Genomic DNA, 27,350 nt, shown 5'->3' with positions numbered 1-27,350 from the left:
CAGGCTCTTCTGTCAAGATATACAACTGTTTGGATAAAGTACAAGAAAATCTCAAAAACTGTGATAATAAAAATCATATACATAAAACAATAGTCATAAAGGGTCCACCACGAGAAACGGACGTTTTTTAAGTTTGTATTACGCATCCGGTAGGAGTTGGAGAGGGAAGCCAAGGCCGGCACGTCACTCGCCTGACCTTGCAGTTTATGCTTGTTCATTGTTTAGTTGCCATCATGCCTCTTTGGAATGTAGAGCATCGCGTTTTCGTGTATGACAGTTTTGTGCGGAGCGGCGAATCAGTTACGGAAGTTCAACATCTCTTTCGTCAAAGGTTTTAACATTCCTCGGCATGGAGATATACCAAGCCGGAACACCATTTTGCAATGGGTTAATGCCCTTCGTACTGGAGGTAGTCTAATGAAAAGGCAGCCACCAGGACCACGTCGCACAGTTCGAACTCCGGAGAATGTGGAACGTGTAAGACAGGCTGTTTTAACTAGTCCAAGACTAGTTAAATTCGGCGAATTCTACACCGAGATTTAGGTTTTCACCCTTATAAAATGTCAGTTGTGCAGAAATTAACTGAGGTCAACTACCCACAACATGCAGCTTTTGCTGAAGCGATGCTCCAAATTTTGGAAGATGAGCGACGAGGCTCATTTTCATCTCAATGGTGTTGTGAATAGTCAAAACTTCCGATACTGGGCCTGTGAAAATCCATGCACTTTACATGAATTACCATTACACAGCCCCAAAGTTACGGTGTGGTGTGGCATCGGGAAATTTGGTATCGTGGGGCCCTACTTTTTTTAGGAAAACGGGAACACTGTAACCATAACAGCTGATTGTTACGTAAATATGGTGAAAACATTCTTGAAAACTGAGCTGAAATGACGATGAATCAATCTGCCAGATGTTTATTTTCAACAGGATGGAGCTACGGCCCATACTGCCCAAGTGTCGATGGCTGCTGTTAGACAAATGTTCCCTAATCGCGTTATCTCCAGATTCGGTGATCTGCATTGGCCCCCTCGCTCACCAGACCTTTCAATGTGTGATTTTTTCTTGTGGGGGTATTTAAAGTCTTTGGTGTATGAAACCAAACCTCGTACATTGGCCGAACTGCGACAAGCGATAGAGCAGAACATCGCTCAGATCGATCGTCAACTATTGGAGAGAGTGGAGGCTAACTTCAGAGAGCGTCTCCACATTTGTCAGCGTGAAAATGAACACCATCTTAACAATATTATTTTTCGTACATAGTTAAGTCAAACTGCATATTCTCAGAAACTTATTTCTGCCAATAAATTATTTTTTAACCTTAAAATAGTGGAGTGTCGTTAATTTGTAAAAGTCTGTTTCACGTGGCGGACCCTTTACAATTAATTTTTTAAAAAATGTTTTTAAAATTACTTTTTAAATACTTAGTAAAACAAATTTAAGTAGTATTGTGTAGGAAATTAATTTACAGTAACACAGGTTATTGAATAACACAAGTAAACTTTACTGTTAACAATAGAAAAAAATGAATGCTTTCTTTTTGTTTTACTTCCTTGTACGAAGTAAAGGAAGTATGTGATCGTAAAAAATTTCAGTTTCCAAATTTCAATGAAAATATCCATTTTGACCATCCCTGAATCCACTGACTAGTTTCAAACTAGTCAAAGTGTACTAGTATACACATACCTATATATGTGTATACTAGGTATACACATATCTGTATATACCTATGTCTGCACAAATCTATGTACATATGTAATATCTCGCATAACTGAAAAACAATAGCCATAGGATGTTAAAATTTTGGATTTAGGATTGTTGTAACATCTAGTTGAGTACCTCCCCTTCTGATTGCAATCTATCCAAAAAAAAATTGGATTTTTTTTTGTAATTTAAATATATTGATTTATCAACTATTAACCCCAGATTGTAAAAACTTTTTTACAATAAATAATAATTCAATAACAATAAAATAAAAAAATATCAGAAATTAATGAAATAAAATTCTGCAATACTTTGCATTTTAAAAAGATTTGCTTGTATATGTAACTTAACAGGCGAATAGGTAAGTCATGTGATGTTCACATCAGATTTGGTGAAACATGATTATTCGTTTTTGTTTTCATTTTGCTAATGGTTACATCATCATAATTTAAAAAACATAGTATTAGATAGATATAAGACATACAATTATTTAGAGTAATAAAGATACTTTTACTCTATCCTGATATTTCAGGTAAGATTGTTGAATTAATAATTGTATAAATATTTGATGTTAATAACTAGTATTTTAGCTATTGTGTAACTGACCATTTTATTAAAGAACTGGAGTATCGTATCTCACTTTCAAATGAAATAAGTTTAAATGAAGTACAGCAAAAAATGTGTATATGTAATTTAATGGATGCGTACAAGGTAGCCATATGGTGTCCACATCAATTTTTTTCAAACTACTTAAATGTACAAAAACTGACTACTCAAACGAGTATTATTCCCAAACAACTGTGACATAAAAACAATTCACCTCAAGTTTTAATTTACTTACATTCCAGAATAATAAATATTTTTAAGGGTAATAAATTTGAGAACTTACCTATTAATATAATTATGCTCTGTAGTTTCACAGTAGTTATTGATGTAATTAATAACCGGATTACAGCCCATAATTGCAGATAAATTATCTATGGAATTTACACTAAATGTTTTAACAGGATCTGGTTTTTCTCCTTTATGACACAATTCTTCAAACGAATTCCATAAAAATGGGTTAATTCGAAGAGCTCTTTTGTACGCTTCTGCTCCTCTTGCAGTTCGATCACTAGCATAACATACTCTGGCCACAAGGGCCAATGCAAACCCGGCCGAGTCACCAAATTCTGTGGCAACATCATCTAAACTTCTACAACATGTAACATCACCACCAGTCAGAGCTGCCTCAGCCTCTGCTAATCTATAAAAATAAAATTTTACAATTATCAATACTAAATGCAAATGTTTACACAAAAAAAAAACAGGCAACAAGAAATACAGCAGGTACCTGATGACATTTCAGGACACACAAATCAACTAAGAAGTATACTATCACAAAAGACACTAACAAATTACAATCACTTAAACAATTATATTAAAAAATGTTAAACTTTTACTGTTTTTTTTTTTTAAAGAAGCAAAAGCAGTATGATTCAGTACTACAGTGAAGAAACATCTAAACTTCATCTTCATGGTAATAAATAAAGAGAATGATAATTCTCCAATTTGCTGTTTGTAGTTGGTTTCTAATATAATCCATGTCAATGTTTTATAGATATGAGAAAAGCATTAGGTCATGTTAAATAGGATAGACTAATGATAATGTTACAAAGTTAAAGAACAAAATTGGAAGGTAGAAGATTAAATTTTAACCAAATCAAAAAATAAGTTATGAAAAAGATGCTTGAACTGAAAAGAAAAGAAGTAAGGCATGGCTCTGTCTATCAGCAAACTTGTTGAATACGTATTTGCAAGTAATATTAAAAAAAATACTCCAATACTCCAAAAGATGAAAAAAATAATCATATAAGATTAACAAATGATTTTTTTCTGGATTATTAGCAAAGGATATATCCAGGTACATTTCAAAAACCTACACAGAAATACTGGTCTCTTAAAAATCAGAGCACATTATGACAGTATATGGGACTGTAAATATATGTTAGAAAAACTAGAGTAATGAATAGAGGAAATGATAATTAGCCAATAATGTCTGCATAAAGGAATGATGAACAAATAAAATAGTACAAATACTTATAAGTACCTTGTCAGGGTCAATCCAAATGAAATCAACAAATAACAAAATAATTTGTTGCTGGCATTTTATTTTATTTCTACATTTTCTCTTTGTGTATTTATCTGAGAGCATAAAGCAATTTTTTTCACAATTTTATCATTAACACCCGGGCTGCTAGCAGCCATTTTGTTTAAGAACATCTGCCATTTTTGGCATTTGGGTTAGCGATAAGTTAAATAATTTTTTTATTTATTAAGATATCAACTTTAAACAAGAACCATCTACAATTCATGTTATAACCAAAAATTTGATAGGTTTTAAGGGAAAATAACCTAAAACTTAAGTAGAAAATTGCATTTCTATTAGAATAAATTAACAGCTTTAGGAATTTTTTTTCATAGAAAGCAAGAAAACACAATATTTTTTACCACAAAGTTGTAATAGTCATCACATTCATCCTTTAGGTTTTACAAGCCTTCAAATATTTGGCCAAAATAACAGATTTTCAAATTGGCATACCTCAAAAAGGACTGCACAAAAAAATCTGAAATTTTCTCAAAATACAAGTATACTTCTAATATCTGGTAATTAATATATCAAATTTCATCATTGTGTTTTAACAATAAACTGAGTCTAAAAAAATTTGAAATTTTAACACAACTACTGCAACCCAATAAAACTAATCCAACTTACGTAGTAGGACTAATATATTCTATAATAATAGTCTAGATAAAGTAAGAGTGTATTTCCTTGGGGGGTTGTGTTAAAAAGAACTTTACTGCAGCTGTCCAAGAGAAGCCACAATGTTGGGCGTAGATATTTGTTGAGATAATTTGTTGGTTACGTTGTAGCCTCAACCTGTCAATTATAAATTCCATTGGTGATAACTTCCTCAAAATCTTTGTCACTGGTACCCAACCTCTATCAGTTTTTGAAATCTTGAATGATATTTGAGGACTGTGTGAATGGTAAAAATGAATCATCAAGTCACCATTTTCCAAACTCACATCTTTATTTAACTTCATCAATCCACCAGTTACGATCATAAACACACACTACAACGTCATTTGTTTTGAAACACCCGGTTTCAAAATATAGTACAACAGAAACACTTATGTTACTTTTTGAGTGTACATAATACCATATTGTGCTACTGAATTTACACACATGGTCTTTTCTCTGATCTGAGGAGTCTGTAGGGTGCTTCTTGGGTGTCTCCTAATAAGTATATAACTCAGTTTCTTTTGAGCCACGGTGCTTTTAGGAACAGGCTGGCTCATTTCGACATGGCTGATTCAGGTCTGTGTCTGTGATGTGGCATAATAGATGATGCCTTTCATGTTTTATATGTCTTGTCATCGGTATGATGAAAGACAATCAGTTAGAGGTAGTGAGGCAGCAGCTCAAGGATATTAAGTCTATTTTGAATTTAAATGTTAACTGGAAAAACTGGGCCAAATGGTCAATTGTGGAGAACTTCATGAAATATTTGGTTCTTCAGTAAGTTGCAGAGGGCGTAGGGCGAGGTTGTAGGATGAAGAGTTCGAGTTACCTCCCAGGTAGCTCAAACTCATCCGGGTGTTCTTGTCATCAAGATAAGAATTTTGTTTTTGTTCTGTTATTTCATGATGATTAGTTTTATTTCATTGGTAGGACTACAGTTCAAAATTTAAATATTTTATTTCTATTCACTTCAGTTTGTTTGAATAGTTTATTTTTGGTTTTGTTTTGTGTTTACTGAGAGTGGGTTCTTACACCAATGGAAATGTCATTCGTGGCATTTACATCAGTGGTATCCTTACAGAGAAACTGAGAGATGTTATTTAGTCTCTGGATTCAGAAGATGATCTCCGATAAAGCCCATCAGGGCTAGGTACAGAGGGAGTGGCATGGCGACCGGAATTTTCACATGGCGGAATCTTCACCTTCTGGGTTAGCACACCCATATGTCAAATCACCTTAGTCTATTGCTAGTCCCATGTGTAACCTAATGTACCTAATTGTACTTTGTCTCATTTTATATATTACACAAGTTTGCTATTAATTTCTTTTTTGTAGCTTTATTTGTCTAATAGACCTTTGTCTAAGCGTAAACCTTTTGGTACCTCTTGATGTGTAATAACAATGAGAATGTTAGATGTGGAATTATCTTCCAGCGATAAAGAAAGTGAATTCATTCAGCAAATAGAAATTCATTCTTTGTTTTATTTCAAAGTTCATCATTACATACACCTTTCTTTCTTTTTTTGTGTAACCACTGTAAGGTATTACTTCAGAGTATGATATGTATGTATGTAAATGAGGTGTAGTCTTGTACAGTCTCAGGTCAACTATTCCTGAGATGCGTGGTTAATTGAAACCCAACCATCAAAGGACACCGGTATCCACGATCTACTGGATACACCTGGAAATTCATAGCACAAGCCAACTGTTATTTCCTATCCAGTATTCCACCAATAAATCAGCCTACATCCAAAGTGATTACATTTCACCAAATCTTGACACAAGCAGTCATTCAGATAATACCTGTGGTTCAACAGCCATATCATCTAAATCAACCAAGCACTAATTCAAGCTCCAAATAAAGTGAAGATGAATTTCCCTCCAAATTGAAAGTCTATAAATTTAAATTGCAATGCAACTCCTTTTCAGAAGTATCAACTCACTACCTGATGAGTTTTAGAGATATTGATATAGAAAAAATCCTTACAAATTATTCACTTTGTTTTTAACAAATGATATTTTAAAATTGATAGTTACAGAAACAAATCATTATGCTCATCAAAATCTAAATGCTAGAATATTAACACATGGACAGACACTTTTGACGAGGAAATAAATAAATTTTTGGCTAATTTCATGTTAATGGGGATACATCATTTACCCATCATTCAACTTCATTAGTTGATTAGTATGTTCTGCAACATATTTATTAACAGATTAATGGCAAGAGATAGATTCCTTACCCTTTTGCTAAACTTTGCATTTCAGTAATGATAACAATGATAGAACAGACAGAATATTCAAAATTCACAGCTTTTGGACAGAATTTTAAACAACTTTTTAACAGCAATAAAACCTGGTATGGAGCTAGTATGGTTAATATGGAGCTGGTATGGCTAGTATGGTTATGGGGATGATCCTATGGAGGGCGTGACTGATTTTCCATCAATCTATTCGCTAACTCTCTTGTTGCTTAAAAACAGAATAAAATACTCTAGAGTATATTTACCATCAGATTATACATACTGTATTCTTTATTGAATCTGCAGATTTAAGTAAAGATATCACATATAAGATACCAGAACATAAGGGGAGAAATGATTGAACTTAAAAAAAAAATAGACTGGGTAACATGATCAGAAATCCTGACTGTACTCTTTGAGTTACAACAAAGCAAAAAAGGTGTTGATCTTTCTATTCAATCATCAGCAGATTACTGAACCCTCAGAAAAACCATTAATTGTTATAGGAAAGTATATTTCAAGCTTTTGTTTGGCTCATACAAATTTTTTTGGGGGGAAATGCTTATCTTATCACTTCTAAGTTTAGAATGATTATAATTTTCAAATTATCATCCAGTTCTGAAAAAATAATAAATCCTGTATGCCAGAAACAGAAAAAGGAAATTCATATGTTGAAAAATTATACAGACAAGTACTAACAGTCTAAAAAAAAGGGCAGTTTCCTATAAAAATATGTATGAAAAAGGTAAGAAGTACACAGATTTAAAAGCAGTAGCAAACTATTGTGTTCAATGTCCTAACCAGCCACAAATGTGTTTGTCATGCTTCAATCAGGTTCAAAAAATATGTAGGCTTAGTCAGACTGAGAACATCTTACTGTGTTCTGTGAGTTTTTGAGGACTACATAACAGTACAAGTTCAAATGTTTAATATATTTTACACTTTTTATGTATTTACAACTGATTAATATTTACTAGTTTTGCTTTCAATTTTCCATTGTTTATTATTTTTAAAAATCATAATTTTTTTTGTATCTAAAAAAAAATTTAGAAATCACTTATTATCATATTTTTTATTATTTTTGCATTTTATAACTAGATTAGAAGTAAATAAAAGTAGTCTGAGACACTTTGTCTTGTTGTAATGGTATGTTGTAATTAAAAAAGCACCTTCTGAATATCATACAAACGTCCAAAAGAGTTCAGGAACAATTTACAGATATTTTCACTAGTCAACTACATTCAATACACATCATTCATTCTAAACTGATTACAACTAAAGCGCACTGTTTACAGTCCATTTCAGTTGACTATCTTTGTCATTCGGCACACCAGTGTGCTGCAACATCCCACAAAAATCTCAGGCAATACCATAGATGTACCAAACGGCTAGTAGGAAACGGCTAGTAGTATGTTGATACACCAGAGTACAACAACAGCAACTTGTAAAAAACTGACTGACGATGAAATTGAAAATTACAAAAGTGCTTTCAAAGTGATGTAAACAAATTAAATTTAGTAATTTTTATGAATCACCATTCCAACAAATGGTTCAATCAATCAAGTTGTTGATTAAATGAAAGTAAAATACAAGCATGAAAGTTTCTGAAGCATAATAGAAAATACAACAGGAGATCAAGTAAGAAATGTGCCAATAACAATGCAGTAATAAATATATAACACTACAGGGGAAAACTGAACAAGGCAATCTAACATGGTTTAAGCACTTACAGAGAATGTCAAAAAATACATTTCTGCGATTTAGAAATAATTGAAGTAGAAGAAAACCTAAAGAAATACCAAAATGATGGATAGATTGCTTAAAATAAGACCTTGTAAGAACTAGAGGTAGAGGTCCTTGAGGAAGAATGAGAAGACCTTATAAGAACTAGAGGTAGAGGTCCTTGAGGAAGGATGAGTCACAATTAAGTATGTCAATGATCTGTAGCCCATCCAACAATTTGTTTAAAAGAACAGATATTGTTTATTAGAAGGCAAGCCCTTTTAGTTTACTGATTTGATGGTTTGGTTACAAAATAAATATAGCATTTTCACATCATAATTTCTTTTTTTAAATATAATGTAAATTTTAGTTAAAATTTTTTTTGTAGTACAACATATTTAACACTGAAAAAAAAATGTTGAAAGAAGTTTTATTTCTCATCAACATAAAAAAAATTTATTTTAGACAAACGTCTTATACAAAGGGAGTTGTTTATTTTTAAAAAAAAACTAAATATTAATTTAAAAATTACAATACATAAGCATAATAGGCATCTTAACCTTTTCAGATCATGTAGCCTTGGAACTGGTTATGTACGGCATCAGTTTTAAAACGCTGTTATAAAATCATTTTATATGGCATCTAAGTCGGTTATTTTGTTTTTGTTTTTTATTCACAAAGGAATCAGTTGTATTATACAATTTGAACGACGTTTATACAATATAAAATGTTTTATTTAGACTAGAAAGAAGATGATAATTTTTCCTCAGAAATGTGCTTGTGTGTATGTGTGTGTGTGTGTGTGTGACTTGTGTATTATAATTGCTATGAGGATTACGGATTTATTTATTATTTACAAAAATAGCTTATCTTACTAGCAACATATCGATATATTGAAACACGTAATAAATTATGATATACAGCACACAAAAAAAAAGAAGGAATTTGTGGTCATAAATACATCACTTTCACTTGAGGTCTATAAATATCTTTTCTGACAAATGATATCAGTAAACATGTAACACATATAGATTCGTAATGAGAGTATACAGTAAAAATGTTTTTTTGTCAATCTGAATAACCTTTTGAGTGGTGGGAATTTTTATAAAACGTAGTTTTCTGAAACTACTTTCACTTATACTAACATATGTTACTAATCTGTGATTTATGACACGGGTTTTTCATCATATTTTCCCCAATTTTCAACCGATTTGCTTGAAAGTATTATTTTTAAAATTAGCAAACTATGTTTCATAAACACAAAGCAAAAAAAAAAAATTTTTGCAAATAAAAAACGCAGTAGAAATGCGCAAAAAAAATTCTGCAATTAAATTATCGTAATTTTTGTACTGTTTCAATTTTTTTTTTTTACAGGCATAAAAAATATCCATTTGTAACGGTTGTTTTTTTTCCGAATCTGTCAAATCTCTTTTATATACTGTAATTTTTTTGAAATTTTTTTCACAAGAGGGTAGCATAAGACTATGAAGGGATATAATCAGCTACCAACATATTTTCGCGGAGCACTAATCAACCACAGATCATTGTGATGGGAAAAGGTTAAAAGAAACAATGTCTTTTTCTATTAATTGCAAGTTTTCTATTTACAGTATAAATGTTTATAGATCACTTTTTACTTTCTTGTACAAACTAAAGGAAGTAAGATGGCGAAAAATTTCAGTTTTCAGACTTCAATGGAAATATCAATTTTGAAAATCCCTGAATCCATTTTGACTAGTTTCAGCGTGACGCCTGTACATACTTATGTGCACATGTATAACACCTTTTTTTCATTTAAATATATTGATTTATTAATAATTAACCTCACATTGTAAAAAGTTTTTACAATAAATAATAATTCAATAACAATAAAATAAAGAAAATACGAAAAAATATCAGAAGTTATTAATGAAATAAGATTTTATGAACTTTTCATTTTAAAAAATGTGTTTATGTAATTTAATAGGCGTACAAGGAAGTCATGTAGTGCCCACATAAGATTTTGTTATTTAAAACAACATAAAATAGATTTTTTAATTATTTGATATTTTAACATAAATAACTGCTTCAAACCTACATTAACATGAATTAATCAAATGCAAGAGAACATTTTTTAGTGGTCCAAATTTACAGACCTCACTATTATAAATTAAATTCATAATATTGTAAAAAATTAGGCAGTATTTTCCTATAGGTAGTATACATAAAGAATTTCTAAAAAGGAATAATTATTTTTTAAAAAGGATCTTTATAAATGTTGACTGAAATAACAATTGAAGCCAATGAAGCAAACAGTAAAGGGAACCAAAGAGTATAAAAAAAAAAATAAAAAAAACATGTATATCTCACCTTTATTCAATATCAGATTAAAATAATTATTTAAATATTTACAGTTTAAAAAATGGATACATTACTGGTAGATTCTGCTGCTTTTGTGTAATCAAACATCATAGTCACATACATATCACAAACAATGCTAATAAACTGCTTACATCTGATAACAATCGGATGATTGAAAAATCTCAGAAAGCAGCAAATGACAACATAAATTGGTGAATGAATATAATATAAATAACAAACGCTAATGTTAACAAAGTGGTTTTTTACTTCAGCAATGTTTTAATGATGGTGGAATCAATTTCTTAATTAGACTGATGATTGTGTGCTGTTAGCAACTTTCCATAAATGAGCACATACTACAATGGAAACAAAAAAGAACATCTATGTATGAAGCAACAGACTGAAATTAACTCTGACAGTTCTAGGTGCAAATGAACATTTAGTAGTAACTGATGGATATCAATTAATAGTAATGCAGCCATCCATTTATATAAAAAATAAAGTCAATATCACTAAATTAAATCAACCTTCTTCAAATAATTCTCTTCTCTGAAAATCTATTGCAGAATTATGATTTGTAAGTCAAGGCATTATCTCAACCACATCATTAAAAAAAGTGAGAAAACACTCACACCAACCCCATCCAGTATTTGTAACATCAACTACACAATACAAAGCCTAGAAACTACTAAAGGTAGTTTCAGTACCATATATAATAGCATGATTTATGGGGGTAATTAATAAATTATTCCATACTCAGTACAATCCTTCCCTACATTATCAGTAATCATACATTATCATAAGGGTTAACACTGCTTATAGCATACAACACTACTAATGACTGTCCCTAGCCACACAAAATTTACATCTACTATGTTCTGACCAATAACCATAAACTGATCAGGCACACAAGAGTTTTGTTTAATTAAAGTGACAAGTTTACACATCTTAAATTAATCAGTGATTATCTAGTATATCTTTATAATAGTAAGTTAAAATATTTGCTAATTTTTGTCATCATAACAAAGTTTTACTAAAATATAAATTGGACTAAAATAAAAACAAAATCAAAAGAAAACCAAGTGCTGAAAATCACTGAATTTAATTAAACTGCTGCTTGTGAAAAATTGTCAAAACAGAATGATAATGGAAAATTTCTTTACAATACTTCTTTTTTATTTACTAGAAAGGTAAATCTGTTACCATACTTACTTATGTAAATCTAGACAACATTTCGCTAAAAGATATTTGCATTGAGGAGAACTGGCTCCCTTTTCATGTAAGATGGAATATGCCTCAGCAGGCTTACCACTTCTATAATAACATGTAGCTAACAAAAACAATGTATCTTCTGATTCCACTGAAACACAAGCATTAAAAAATAAGTTAATATTCACTGCATCAATAGTTTATGTAATAATAACTCCCTTAAATCCAAGCATACAAGTCAAAAATTGTTGAACCAAAAATCAGGAAATGATTTATATACCACAAAATTAGAAATTTCTAATTTTTGTTGTTACAGTATTCAAATAATATAGATTCCATAATTGGTTCATTATTGGCACAGATACAGTTATAAATGATCACAGTTTTTATGCTGTCGCAATAAGAACATTTTTCATATAGCGATACTGTTTCATTTACTGTTTAAATAAAATGTGCAGTCACCAATGTAGCCTCACTTCAGTACCAAAAATTTTTACTTCTAAGGGCAGTTTCATAATTGCAACTGCTTCAGATGAGTATATTAAAAATTCACAAAATTATTAAAATCAAGAACTTAAAAATTTCGCAGAATTATGTTTTTCTATATTTTAGTTACTAATTTTTTTTAAATTTTAATATACAATACTGAAGCAGCACTACTTAAATACAATCATGTGTATATGAATAGGAATTTAAAAGAATTTGTGAGCAAATGTAAAAAAATGAAAAGTAGAACAGCTTTATTAAAATAATAATTTTAATGTTATTCTACTGCTAGAATCCTTTACAAAAATGATGAATAATATAATAATAATAGCCTTTAAATCTAAACTACTGGCCTAAAGAATCTTTTAATTATAAATAACCAAATCTCACATAACCATTTGGCACTTTGAATTTTTTAATTTAGGTCAATACTACTTTGCTAGATTCCAAAGTATCATGAAAAAAGTAATATCTTAATAATTAAAATATCTTAATTTTTTGCTGTCAAAAGAAGTTCTTCACTAACACTGCACCTTAACTTAAGTCATTCAGGCCTCTCATCTGAACGCCCAGTGCATCTACAACTAGAAAATAGATCTTAACATTCAATACATCTCACTGTAATGACTACTTAAGAACTTAAAATTGCTGCTAAGTCTCAGCAGAAATTTTATAAACGCAGTCTCAGCAGATTATAAAATAACAGTTAGTTACTCCACACTTACTGTAATCATAAACAAAAATAAATTATAATAATAATAATTAAAAGGATGACCCATGTGCATTGGTTTAATGACAAACAAATATTGAGTGTCAAGTATTGTATTTCCAGTAATCTTGATGCACACTTAAAGAACATCTTATGTAATTCTTCATTATATAGCAAGATATGAACCTTTATAACATAAAGGTTCATAAACATAAAGGACAAAACATATAACATACAGGAATATTTATTACATTCTTACCCTGAAAGTTAACATACTTCACATCTATGAATATATCAGAACATAGTAGCTGTAGTTAAACATTAACTACCGCTTTATAGAAAGAAAATAATTACAGTTGTCATACATAATCCCGTGGTAATATGTAAACCATTTTAAAGCAAAGTAAAATAAAAACACTGCATAATGATTACCTTCAGCCCTAAGACGTTCGGCAAGGAATATGGCATCTGGATATGCATAATGATTCAGACAATGCCAAATGGCTGCCTATTAAAAAAAAAGAAGATATATTATAATTTTTGTAATAACATTACAGAAAAATACACACAAAAATTTCTGAAAACAAATTTATTTCATATAATGCAACTAAATATATTTTAAGAAACCAAAAATTTCCATTTCCATTAATGGGTTTACAAAGAGCATGCAATCATAGTCATTTTTCAACCCCCAAAAAAACTGGAAAAATATGGCTGGAAACACAAAGCAAAAAAAAAATAATATAGACTTTAAAAAAATTACAAATCTTAAAAATATGATCTCAAATTATTTTCCAGCATGAAATATATACAATTCTTCCAACTGTATTTTTATTTATTTCAAATTTTAGTTTATAACAAATTTTTCATTAGTATATTCAGAAAATATTAATGAATTATACCATCAGAAGCTAGAAAACTGTTAAACCCCTCTTCCTTGAGTTAAACTCCTAGCATTATTGTTTTTCAATAGCCTTCCAAGGTAATTTATTGAGAAGATAAAATACACAGTCTTACGTTCTAAATTTAAAATCAATAAACAAAATTTATTGAAAGCAACAAGTAGACAATTATTTTCTTAGTAAGGGGAAATATAATTCACAAACCACAAAACTAATTTCTAAATGAGTTTTATATTTCAAATATATGTTTCATGATTAAGTAACCTAAACATCTGTAAATAATGTCAAAAATATACTTATAGAACCTTTATAACATAAAGGTTCATAAACATAAAGGACAAAACATATAACATACAGGAATATTTATTACATTCTTACCCTGAAAGCAAATAGTTAACATACTTCACATCTATGAATATATCAGAACATAGTAGCTGTAATTAAACATTAACTACCGCTTATAGAGAAGTCATACAAACTTAAAATGACAGGTAGTTTTTTCAATGATTTTTTATTCTATACTTTGTCAATAAGTAAATCATAAACTGAACCATTTAAATCCTTGAAGTAAATTTATAATATAAATAAACACTGAATTATATGATATTATTTACACTGAAACTTAACTATTAACTACTGCTGCATTAACAAACATAAGTTAAGTAATATAAGTGTAAAAAATTTGACAGTTCAGAACATACAATCTGGAATTGCCCCTCATACAACAGTAACCCTTAATACAGAATAGATTAACATACTGAATTCACTTACTTTGAAGATTATAATGTTCCACTAACTTTACTCTACCACTAGTATACAATAGTCAACTCATTAAAGGGTTTTAATTGTGCAATAAAATGTACTCTTTTAGTCATTTTCAATAACTAGACAACCATCTGGTTCTAAGAAAGATAAATTACATGACATCAAAATTCTTGTACACTGACTTACACAGAATATCTCATAAACACTGTTTCTCACACAAGTACTACAGAATAGATATAACTAATTCGATTAAACTCACTACATTAAAATGAATTTTTCCTACAACTACTGGATTAATTATATTAATATATATTATGTTAAAAATAAGCATTATAATTAAAATATGCCAAATTCGGAAGAGATTCAAGTAATTAAATTACTTATTCATAATTATTACAATATTGCATTACAGTTTTAGAAAGATATATGCACTAACAAATGCATTAATCACACTGTTAAAATTTGAAATAAATCAACCAAAATTTAATTCTAATTTTTTTATTTTTATTAAAGGCAGTAATAACTACAATTAACTAAATCACCGGATAAATATAATCCACACAGCAGCTCTAAAAATATTATTTAATCTGTATAATCACATAATTTTAATCTACATATTAAAAATAATAACATCTGTAAACAGAACACCACTTCAACATTATTTCAAACCTTTCCAGGATACTTGTAAATAAACCTATTGTACTAAAACTAAGTATCACAATTTCAAAAAGATAATAAGTAAATGATTAATGTGAATACTTCCGTAGTCTACTCTCAATATGAAATTACTGAAATTAGATTTACCTGAATACCAATGTTCATTATGTTAACTTCTTATCCCGTTTAATATGAAAAATTAACAGTTAACAGTAATTTTCAGAAAATGAAGGAATGTAATCTCCAGAAATTATAAGTTGTTTACAATTTACCAAAATCGCTATAATCAATTGATGGTAATAAAAAACAACATTGTTTACCATTAATCTGATATTAAATCACGAGTTATTTAATTTAAATTTAAAAAAGATAATATAATTATTAAAGTAGGTTAAATTATATAAATCTAAAAAGTGTTAGAGAACTTATCAATTTGTCATAAAATTTCAAAAATAAATTCTAAGTTAATACTATAAATAATATTATTTGTAGTAATCTCGTGATTTCAGTCACGTTAATTCATGACTAAAATTTGGCCCAAATAATTATTACGAGATAGCAATCTACTGTTACCTAACATTACTGAAACGTCAAATTTACATGTCAACTAAAACAACATTATACCCGTATATGCATTAACTTTATTACATTTTTAACTATTAATAATTATATTATCGATTTCCCAAAACAACAACCGAACTTATACAATTTTCCTGATATAAATGGCTGATAAAAGATATTGCCAAATATGGTATAGGCCTAAAGTAACTGTAAAATCGAAGTTTCAATTCGGCAGAAATTTCTCCATTTCACAGCATCAGCATATGAAGAAAAGATACATAATGAATGAAATAATAGATAATGCCTTTTTATTAAATAAAAATAATTAATTAAATAATCCAAGAGTGGCCCAACTAATGCTTACACACCCATAGAAAAGACTGTGAAAGAAAATCTCACTAAGCTTACCTGAACTGGTTCCTGTATCAACATTTGAACCACTTAAAAGTAACTTACAGACTGATGTTAAAACAAATTTCAGAACTGATTAAGCACGAATAATCCAAGACAGATTTTGTCTTGGTAAGGAATGTTAAAACTTTTAATAAACCACCATCTTGAAACTGGTAAAATTTCGAAAAACTCAAGCTTGCTAAATCGTAAACGTTGCAAGCCTGTTTCTCCGATATGTGAACAAAAATAAAATTAAACGTCAGTATATTTATAAAAATATCATATGGCTGAATAAAAAAATTAATACAATATTAAATGAAATTGCTCCCGGAGAAAACAATGATATTATAAAGATATCTGTCTAAATTTATTAAAACTTCATTTACTAAAAATTAGATATCTGCTGAACCAAAATAAACACAAATTCGTTTAAAATTGTGATACTTTTTTGTTAAAGAACAGCATAAACCTTTTGTCCAATTGATTCATGCTAAACACGAAGCGTTAATTTTATGATACAATACGAGAGAATTAAAACTTGCAAAATCTTAAGAACTTACAACGTTATTTAGCACAAACTTAATGAATCTTACAGGAAATACTCATGCAGTCTCGTTGACTTTAAAAATAAACTAGAAATTCAGACTGTTACAAAATTATTAGCTTTCAAATGTCGATGTAAAAAATCCATCACATATTTTGTTTTTACATGTTGGTACACAATATTCATTTAAAATTTTCAAAACTAACCGTTCCACCAGACAGGAAGCGAGTGATCCGAACGTTCGTGTTTTTGTTACGCGAATAGCGTACGACTAACATTCATTTCTTTATAATTAGTCAGTTTCTTAGATGAAGAAATAACATTTATACTCTACAAGCGTTCATTCAGTACGCCGAACTTTAAATAAAATCCTCGATTTCAGAATATATTTAAAGATGTTTGACGGTTAATGTTTACAGATTTGATAAATTACAATCTTTATCCGTAATAAAAAATTAATATTTTAATAATTACAGATCACCATAATTACTGAATATAATTAATATATCGTACTGTACAAACGGTCACGATATAAAGTAATATAATTCTCCAAAAATAACTAACTAGTATTTTTATGTTTTTGTTTATATGAAAATGATTTAATCTTTGTTCACAAAAAAAAAACAAAGTGAAAATTATAAATTTTAAAACTTTTGTATTTAAAAAAAATCTCATTCAGTTTTTTGTATCAAAAGTTGATAGTATTAAATGAATTAATTTACAAGAGGTGTAAAACTTCAAAACTCAATTAAACCAATAAATTCAAATTATCAAATTTGCACACCTCAATTTTGGTTACATTTTATTTTTGTTGATCATGAATAGCATTTTCTCTTGAACCTCAAGGCATAACTGAAAGTTTAAAAAAAATGCTGAGTAAAAACTCAGCAATATATTTCATTAGGCGAAAATGGTACATTGAAAAAAAAACTTCCAATTTTATTTCATCAATGGAAGATTTTGTTTATAAAATTAAGTTTTTAAAAAGAGTATACCAAGATATCAAGTTTTATTGCATAAAAAGTTTATTACTCACAATTTTAATATACTGTTAACAGCCACACAAATAATTATTCAACAAGTTACACTTGCTTTAAATCTGCTTGTGTTAGTCAATAGAATCTTTTTATCAAATAAAACTTAAAGTGGAAAAGATTAAATAATTTCAATTTTTTTTCATATTAAACAGATGAGCAAGTTAATGTAAATACATAGCACTGCTATGACAAACATACCTTTGGGGTAGTGTTAAATGTTGTTGCCACTTTTTCTAATAGTAAGAAGTTTTTTTATATTTAGTATTATCCCTATTAATATAAATATATTTTTTCAAAAAAGGTTATTTCTGGAGCTCTACAAGCAGACTAACAATTTTTGCATGGTTTGAAACCATTTTTTTGGATATATTTTTGGTGCTGCTTTTCTCAGTGAAACCTGTGAAGATATTCAGTCAAATTCTTTACAAAAAAAAAACATTGCATACAAAAAAAACTTTCAATACATGGAACTGATTTCTTAATAACTGTGTAATCTAAATGATGCAGCACACTAATAAATAATAAAAACAAAAAATGGAAATACAGAACAAAAAAAAAATTCAGAAACTCATGAAATAGAACCCATGTCTCTTTCACTGGAAGAATTATCATCCTGAAAATATTCCTAGTGTGCATTTTTTATGAAAGTAACTTCCAAATTAGTTTTCTAATCCATATTTGTATTCTTTCATGCTTTTTTTAATATTAAATTTACATATATACCTGTACTAATGTGAAAGATGTTTGATGATTTCTACCAAAAAATGTTATTTTTGATAATTGATTTACATCTTTTAAACTATAAAAACAGTAGCAGCCTTTACATGCGATGAGAAGTTGATAAATGAAGTCCCAACAAAATCAGTTACATTTTAATATTCCTTAATTATCTACCTCAATACCACTAACTTACATAGTTTTAATTAATAATATATTCTGGCTTGGCAATCCATAAATGTAACAATCTGCAGTTACAGCAGAGTTAAGGGATTCAGTTGCCAGAGACCCCAGATTTAGTACAGTAATGAGTTCTTATATATTAAAGTAATTTTGGTTAATTAGCATATATTTGGCTGTTTTGCTAAATAGGAAAGTGGCAGGAGAGATTTTGTATAGTTTATTCAGTTTTATAAATAGGAAATCTATCCCAAGATAAGTGTAATACACATAATACATCATATTATTATTATATATATAATAATAATATGATGTATTACCTGTATATATATATATATATATGTATAGTACTAGCCAGTCAGGGCTTGCTTTGCTCACCAAACCACCTGGCCAGTTGTGCCCTGGAGCCCCCACACAGCTTGCCCTTCCCACAGAGCTCATTATTCCTGTCTTGCCAGAGAGGTCCTCTCCCACAGTGTTTGTTACTGTCATGGTTGTGAGAATAATACTGATAACAAAGTATTCAAACTTTATAAAAGAATCTGAAAAAGAAGTAAAGGATTTTATCTTTTTATTCTTCAAGGAATAGCTTTAATTTGCAACTTCAATCCCAAGGGGCTAAGGCTAGGGCCTTGGCTATGGTTTAAAACCTTCTCTGGGATTACACTACTGCATCCTCCAAATTTGAAAGCAATAGGTCTGTTGATTCTCATGTGGTGCCAGAACAAACTTACAGACAATGTTTCTCAGCTTACTTCCTACAGAACAGTTGAATCTTGTCAAAATTAGATACAGTAATATTCATCTTAGAGACACTGGATATCACTTTTTTGTGAGTAGAATATTTTTCTATTTTTAATGAAAATTATGTTGTATGTGTAGTTTCATAAAACTCAAGATTAGTTGGAAAAGTCAAGGTAAAAAAAAATACATTCTCATCTTCTAGAAAGCCTTAGCTCATACTTAGTTATTTTATCTCTTTACTTCTGTTCAATCCTTATTTTCCAAACATAATGCAAAAAACACCATTTTAGAGGAAAAATAGAAAACACCCAAAATTTTTTTTAATACAAATTTCAAGAAAAACCATGCTAAAAATTAAAAAAGTAGGTTTTTAAAATAATATTATTGTTTATGTTTTGACTGTTTGAAAATGCAGCTAAGTCAAAATCTTTGGGTTAATTTTTAATTTATGAATAGCCCTAAGAAAATATTAATTAAACTGTTGATTGTGATTTTTATTGCTCTCTTATCACTAGCAACAAAATTCACAAAAATCAGATTAATACACTGGTCAACATAAAATTTGGAACTGAAAAGGGAGTAGGTGTTCTATATAGTATTTTATATGCTGAAAATGAATAAGCATTCCTAAACAACCAGTCACGTAACGTTCTTAAGTTACAACATCTTAATTTATTTGTTCCATCATTCATGGAACAAACAATACAAATAAGTTAATATGTCTTATGTGACACTCATATCTGATTTATATTGTGATGCATGCTGTACACCTATATTTGATACATAACAACCAAATGAGGTCATTTCATGTCAAGCCAGATATGTCTTCAGCAAAGAAATTTTTCTTACCTCATGACATATCTGGCCAATCGCATCACAATCTTTATATTTCCATTGCTCGTGGTGGCTATTAAAATCACCTATGTAGACCGCAGAATGAGGTTGTATTTGGATTACTGACGGCCATGAGACAGCTGGCAGTTTATAGATATGAATATTTATAAATATGATATGTTTATTTGACACTGTTATACATCCGATTTTAACTACAACATTATGAATTTCATTGCCCCATGGAGGTGGAGATGAGAGTGGTGTTTTCCATATCGCATCTAACATAAGAAGCGACTCTGTACGCATTATGGTATGTGGCACCAAGTAATTCATATACAGGTATTTTGCCTCTTTTCTGCAATTGTTCCTCAGTGTTACAATGTGTTTCCTGGATTGCAACCAGATCAATATTGTCATTCTTCAGTAGTTTCGATAAATATGGCTCTTTGAATAACTTATGCTTTCCATATTTATGTGGCAAATTCAGACCGAAGGTCCAAGATTTCTTGTTGGCAAGTCCTGAAAAGGATTGTTGGGTATATCTAATGACATGGCCTGCAGTTTGTAAACTGTAGGCTTGTGTCTGTATGGTCAGGAGAATCAATCTTCTTGGTTTGTCTGACTGCCACAGTGTTAATTTTCATTTCCAGTAATTGGAATCACACTTTCATATAACTGTTATTGTCAGTTTCAATTAACAGTTTAATTATTGTTATTTTATTGCCTGCTGATGTTATTTAGCATTTATTTATCTTCACATTACTTGCAACACCATTATCTCATATAACCTTTATTTTTATGCATCGATATTAAACATCGACTGTGCTTTGTCTTATTGACATAGGCAGCAATGTGTTTTCTTGCTGCAGTCTGGGGGTACTGAGTTTGCTTCCTAGCTTGGACATGGAGAATTAATGACTCAACCCCAAGGTAATTACTAAAAACCTCAGTAGGCGATATGAAACTAACAAAATTAAAAGAAAAGAAAGCTATTTCTGGTATCTCCTATTATTTTATTTATATTTTTATGATGTTTTGATCAAGGTTTTCCCACATTTCCCTTAATTACCAAACAATTCACTAGAATTTGTTTTCTACCCATTTATTAGCACAACTATCCATTCCTAAAATGATCTATATATATAATTACACACTGATATTGTTTATTTAAAAAAATGAATGGCTCTTGGTAAAATTAATTAATTAAATTTTAGAAATATTAATTCAACAAACTTTTAGATTATTTCCTCTCGTAAAAATTAAGCTATACATGGGTAGGTAGTCTTTTAACAATGCTAGCATTAGAATGACATAAATCCTATGTTGTAAAAAAAAGAAGTTTCTTCAAGATGGATATTTTGAGGGTGAAAATTTGGATCTGACTCAACATTTATGAATACTACCATTCTTTGAGGCTATACTTTAGTATAATTTATATTAATAAAAATATAACAAACACTTTATAGCAATAGCCCATTTGCCAATTATTCTACAGTAGATCACATGTTTACAAATACGTAACATGATATCACATTAATGAATGCATCTGAATTTACTTGAACATAAAAAAAGAAATAAAAGTTTTTGTGAAAAAATTACTGAAATATCTCTATTTGGAAATAGTTTATTTCACTACTGGAATAAACTATAATTGTTTTCAAAATATAATTAATGATGCACTAGAAAATGAAAAATAATTTCACTTTCATATAAAATCAAGAATAAATGTTTATTAACTCGATTAAATTCAAAAAGCATTTTATACTGATAATAATTATCTATAAATTGTTTTCTATTCATGGTAGCAAGTATACTTTTATGTAATATTTATTTATTACATCTCTCAGCTTCACTGAATTATAAATAATAAACACTGAATGAATTTATTAACAATTTCTTGATAATTTTTATCACAAATAATAAAAGTTTGGGGCACCCTTCATTATATTACGTAGCAAATTATCAATGAAATGATTATAAAATATAATGTAATATAATAAAGGGTGCCCACGTTTTTATTATTCATGATATAAAATTTAAAAGAATTTTATAAATGCATTCATTCAATAAGCATTAATTATATTTTAGTATTAATTAATTAAATTAAATATAGCTGAGAGATGTAATAAATAAATGTTCACATAAAAGTACATTCACTACTGTGAATAGAAAACAGATTTAGAGATTTAATCTTTAAACTTTAATCATTTTTTTTTTTTTTTTTGTCTTCAGTCATTTGACTGGTTTGATGCAGCTCTCCAAGATTCCCTATCTAGTGCTAGTCGTTTCATTTCAGTATACCCTCTACATCCTACATCCCCAACAATTTGTTTTACATACTCCAAACGTGGCCTGCCTACACAATTTTTCCCTTCTACCTGTCCTTCCAATATTAAAGCGACTATTCCAGGATGCCTTAGTATGTGGCCTATAAGTCTGTCTCTTCTTTTAACTATATTCTTCCAAATGCTTCTTTCTTCATCTATTTGCCGCAATACCTCTTCATTTGTCACTTTATCCACCCATCTGATTTTTAACATTCTCCTATAGCACCACATTTCAAAAGCTTCTAATCTTTTCTTCTCAGATACTCCGATCGTCCAAGTTTCACTTCCATATAAAGCGACACTCCAAACATACACTTTCAAAAATCTTTTCCTGAGATTTAAATTAATTTTTGATGTAAACAAATTATATTTCTTACTGAAGGCTCGTTTAGCTTGTGCTATTCGGCATTTTATATCGCTCCTGCTTCGTCCATCTTTAGTAATTTTACTTCCCAAATAACAAAATTCTTCTACCTCCATAATCTTTTCTCCTCCTATTTTCACATTCAGTGGTCCATCTTTGTTATTTCTACTACATTTCATTACTTTTGTTTTGTTCTTATTTATTTTCATGCGATAGTTCTTGCGTAGGACTTCATCTATGCCGTTCATTGTTTCTTCTAAATCCTTTTTACTCTCGGCTAGAATTACTATATCATCAGCAAATCGTAGCATCTTTATCTTTTCACCTTGTACTGTTACTCCGAATCTAAATTGTTCTTTAACATCATTAACTGCTAGTTCCATGTAAAGATTAAAAAGTAACGGAGATAGGGAACATCCTTGTCGGACTCCCTTTCTTATTAGGGCTTCTTTCTTATGTTCTTCAATTGTTATTGTTGCTGTTTGGTTCCTGTACATGTTAGCAACTGTTCTTCTATCTCTGTATTTGAACCCTAATTTTTTTAAAATGCTGAACATTTTATTCCAATCTACGTTATCGAAAGCCTTTTCTAGGTCTATAAACGCCAAGTATGTTGGTTTGTTTTTCTTTAATCTTCCTTCTACTATTAATCATTATCAATATAAAATGCAATTTGAACTTAATCAAAGAATTTATTACAAACATTTGTTCTTGATTAAATATGAAGGTGAAATTATTTTTCTTTGTTTGATGCATCTTTAAATATATTTGTATTTGAACATTTTTTCAAACAATTTACATTTTAATTCAACAATTTCCAAATAGTGAAATTTCAGTACTTTTTTAATTTTCATTAGTTAAATAAGAGTATTTAAAAAACTACCTTATTTTTTTTAAATTTTATACTTTTAAGTTTCAATTATACTAAAAAATAATTACTAACACAATTAGACAGTGTATTATTATGAAACTTCTCAGAACAATCTCTGGGAAATGTCTTAATAATGTTTAAACAAATTGTATAAAAGATTACGCAACTCTACATAAGTGTGTAGAATTGTAGATGGATTTCTTCTAAAATATAATGATATAGCAGATCAAAATACATTTGTGAATAAATCTAAGGGCAGCGATTCAATGACACTAGTTGATAGCTGTCCATACATAATCCATCTTCACATTTTAGGTTATTCATTTCCTTGCGTAACAGAAGGCACTTTTGACTGGCACTCTGTGTCGAAATCATTTGTACGCATGCGTGGTTGTTTGAATCTCTGTTATTTGCCAAACGACAAATTTTCTATGAAAACAGACATTTTTATATGGAATCTTTTGTTATAATAATGGATTGTCATTGATAACAAGCATCTGTGCAAAATTTTAGCTTTCAATTTCATATGGAAGTAGGTTAAAGATAGTGCACAGAACAAGTTAAATAAAAGTGTACAAAAACATACAAAATCAGAAAAACACAACACTGAATGACTATGTATTTGATATAGTGAATTACATAATGTTTGTAAATGTAATAGGCAATTTTGATCAAAATTGTTGAAATGAAATTTGGTAAATGTCATATTTCACAAAAACAACATAGATTGACCATTTATTCAGTTAAATATCTAAGCAAGTTTCTAACCTTCTTGAAACACATGTCACTTACAGCAGAGTTACCATATACTGAAACCTGAAAGTACTTTACTAGCAATTTTAATAAAGTATGTTAGTTCAATTATCTACACAGTACTCACATTTTTTACTCAAACTTCAAAAAATGAATTTTTGTAAAATCCATCTATGAAGTTTTTCATAAAGTTGTTTTTTATGAAGTATGATCTAAACATTTTTATTAATCTACTATACAGGTAGAAATTATCTAAAATTCATAAGTATGCAGATATGAAAAATAACCACATTATCTCAACAAGAAACTGTAAATTGTGCAATTGTAGACATAATCCCACAATTAAATTAAAAATTTTTTTTTTATTACATAACATTGTTTATATTTACCTAAATATAATAGCTGAATATGTAAAAAATATATGCGTGCTGGTTAAGGCAAAAGTACAAAAATGTTAATCTGCTTCAAATTACTTTTCATTTTAAACAGTAATCTCACTATATCTATATTTTTTAAAAGTTCTAAAGTATATTCACTACAGCTTAATGAAAACAATGACTATTACCCCCAAAAACATACACGGTTCCTAATTTAAAAAATAATAACAGTCATTTTAAATCTATTTTCCACAATAGTTGTTAGATAATAAATTACATATTGTTTTTGCTGAAAAGATACAGTCATCAAATGTTGATCCAATGAAACCATCACCTCCAGCTATTAATAAAGGTTTTTCATTGAGAATGACTGATCCAGGTTTTGAATAATATGGTTTAAACACTTGAGAATAACTCCACTGACAAATTACAGTACTTGATGGCTCTGGCCAATGCTTAAAAACCTTCTGTACATGTTTATTAATAATCTTTTTAACCTGCATTAAATCATTTTCTTTATATTTTTCACCAAATTGTATTGTGGTATGTATCACAGCAGATTTAAACTTAGGTTCACCATGAGCCTTCCACGAATCATTTGCTGTATATCTTAAAACTGAATCATCATCTATATACTCAGCATCCCATTCTGTAAAAACACCTTTATCAAAAAATAAACCTAATGCAAATCTTGAACTGTACTCCACGGCACTCAAATGTTCTCTTACTAAATTATTAAATAATAATGATTCCAAATCACCAGTTAGTTTTAAAATTTCTGGTACAGGGATTGTTAAAATTACAACATCAAATAACTCTTCTTTTCCAGTTTCTGTTACTGCATTCCACTTATCACTCCTAATATGTAATTTTGATAATTTTTGACCATAACAAATTGAATTGAATTTAGCATGACTTAAAAAATTGTCAACAATTGACTTCATGCCTAAAGGAACAATATAGTTCTTTTTATTTTCGGATAAATGTCTCATGCCTTTCACTCTGGTTTCCATTAATGTAATTAAATTATTTAAAAACAAATCAGAATATATTCTATCATAATTTTTTATATTTTCCTCTGAAGTTGTAATATACTGTGCTCCTAAATCAACTAATAGTTCATTATTTTTACCACCAGTAATAGTATTAAAACGACCACCTGCTTCACTTAATTTCTCCCATAAAGAAAGATTAATATTCTCAAAATCAGATCGCAATATATTTCCAATAAGTGCACTAGTAATTCCACCACCTACTAACAAAACTTTTTTAGGCATGTTGTAAACGTAACTCTCAAACTAATAAATAAATAAGAACAATAAAATAAAATTTAAGCTTATTACTTTAGTCATAGTGTGTATACCTAGTAATGCATTATTAACTGAATAAAAACACAAACTACCATAACCAAATCACGTATTATTACTCCCAGTGTTTTACTTTTAATAAATTAAAGCGTTCACTAATTTCTAAACATCGCGCGGGCAAATTTAACTATCATTTACAAAACTTCCCAGTAACTGGGTACTAAAAAAATTCAGTTCCATATATTAACGTTTTGTCTTTTTCTTAACATAACTCATTTACTTTCGTAATAACTAACAGAGGTTAGAAGTAACTACTTTCTTTTATATTTACAATTTACCTATACGAACACATAACCAACGAACACAGCTGACTTATGCACCCAGGCACACTACTCGTGGATTTTATTATAACTAATATCACAGCTTACGTTCTTTAAATATTTTGACAAAGCTGGCGTATCGGCTGTTTGTAGAAACAAGAGATAGATATTAAAAATTAAAAAACACAACTGCCAAAACATTGCTGACAAAATATTACTCTTTAATATAGGACAATTAAAGAGCGTGCGGGTGACAATTTTGTATACATTAAAAAAATATATATATAAAGGAAAAAGGAGATATATATTAAAAGAAAAAGGAGATATATATGTATCCTTTTCCGCTTCAGAACTGCACAGTATCTTACTATCTCACAGTTATCGGCTGTGTTGTACTTTGACTCGTATTTAGGTGTAAATACCATTTTTTTTCGTTTCGTTTCAGTTTCTCCGCCATTTTTGACGTTATATAGAGTAATTTCTGCACAAAATGCTGTGC

The 27,350-nt window shown here is 29.3% G+C and overlaps 2 protein-coding genes across 4 annotated transcripts in view; both read right to left on the bottom strand.

Moving 5' to 3' along the window:
* Cdc27 (cell division cycle protein 27) overlaps window positions 1–16,709 on the bottom strand; it is a 67,018-nt gene extending 50,309 nt beyond the window's left edge. For all 3 annotated transcript variants that reach the window (XR_012756866.1, XM_075369518.1, XM_075369519.1), the window contains exons 1-4: window positions 16,492–16,709; window positions 13,631–13,706; window positions 12,007–12,154; window positions 2,594–2,950 (exon numbers count right to left, since the gene is read on the bottom strand). Coding sequence is in view for 2 of the 3 variants with exons in the window: in XM_075369518.1 (XP_075225633.1) it covers window positions 2,594–2,950; window positions 12,007–12,154; window positions 13,631–13,706; window positions 16,492–16,515 (605 nt within the window). In the remaining variant the exon portion in view is untranslated. The remainder of the gene's footprint in view (window positions 1–2,593; window positions 2,951–12,006; window positions 12,155–13,630; window positions 13,707–16,491) is intronic.
* An 8,757-nt stretch (window positions 16,710–25,466) lies between these two features.
* Window positions 25,467–26,501, bottom strand: LOC142326600 (renalase-like). The gene is made up of 3 exons (XM_075369187.1): window positions 26,320–26,501; window positions 25,779–26,082; window positions 25,467–25,691 (listed from the first exon to the last, which is right to left on the bottom strand). The coding sequence occupies exons 1-3, from the start codon at window positions 26,499–26,501 to the stop codon at window positions 25,467–25,469; spliced, it is 711 nt and encodes a 236-aa protein (XP_075225302.1).
* Window positions 26,502–27,350: the final 849 nt, after the last annotated feature.

Source organism: Lycorma delicatula, chromosome 6 (genome assembly GCF_047948215.1).
Source record: "Lycorma delicatula isolate Av1 chromosome 6, ASM4794821v1, whole genome shotgun sequence".
NCBI classification, from domain to species: domain Eukaryota; kingdom Metazoa; phylum Arthropoda; class Insecta; order Hemiptera; family Fulgoridae; genus Lycorma; species Lycorma delicatula.
The sequence above is the reverse complement of the archived record's forward strand: the minus strand, read 5'-3'. Positions and strand labels throughout refer to the sequence as shown.

Excerpts from the sequence above, each read along its gene's own strand:
- LOC142326600 (XM_075369187.1), bottom strand. The coding sequence starts at position 26,501 with ATGCCTAAAAAAGTTTTGTTAGTAGGTGGTGGAATTACTAGTGCACTT. Across the intron at positions 26,083-26,319 it reads TTAGTTGATTTAGGAGCACA|GAGTGATAAGTGGAATGCAG; the intron begins GTATATTACAAC and ends ATTACATATTAG. Across the intron at positions 25,692-25,778 it reads AACCTAAGTTTAAATCTGCT|AAGGTTTTTAAGCATTGGCC; the intron begins GTGATACATACC and ends AAACATGTACAG.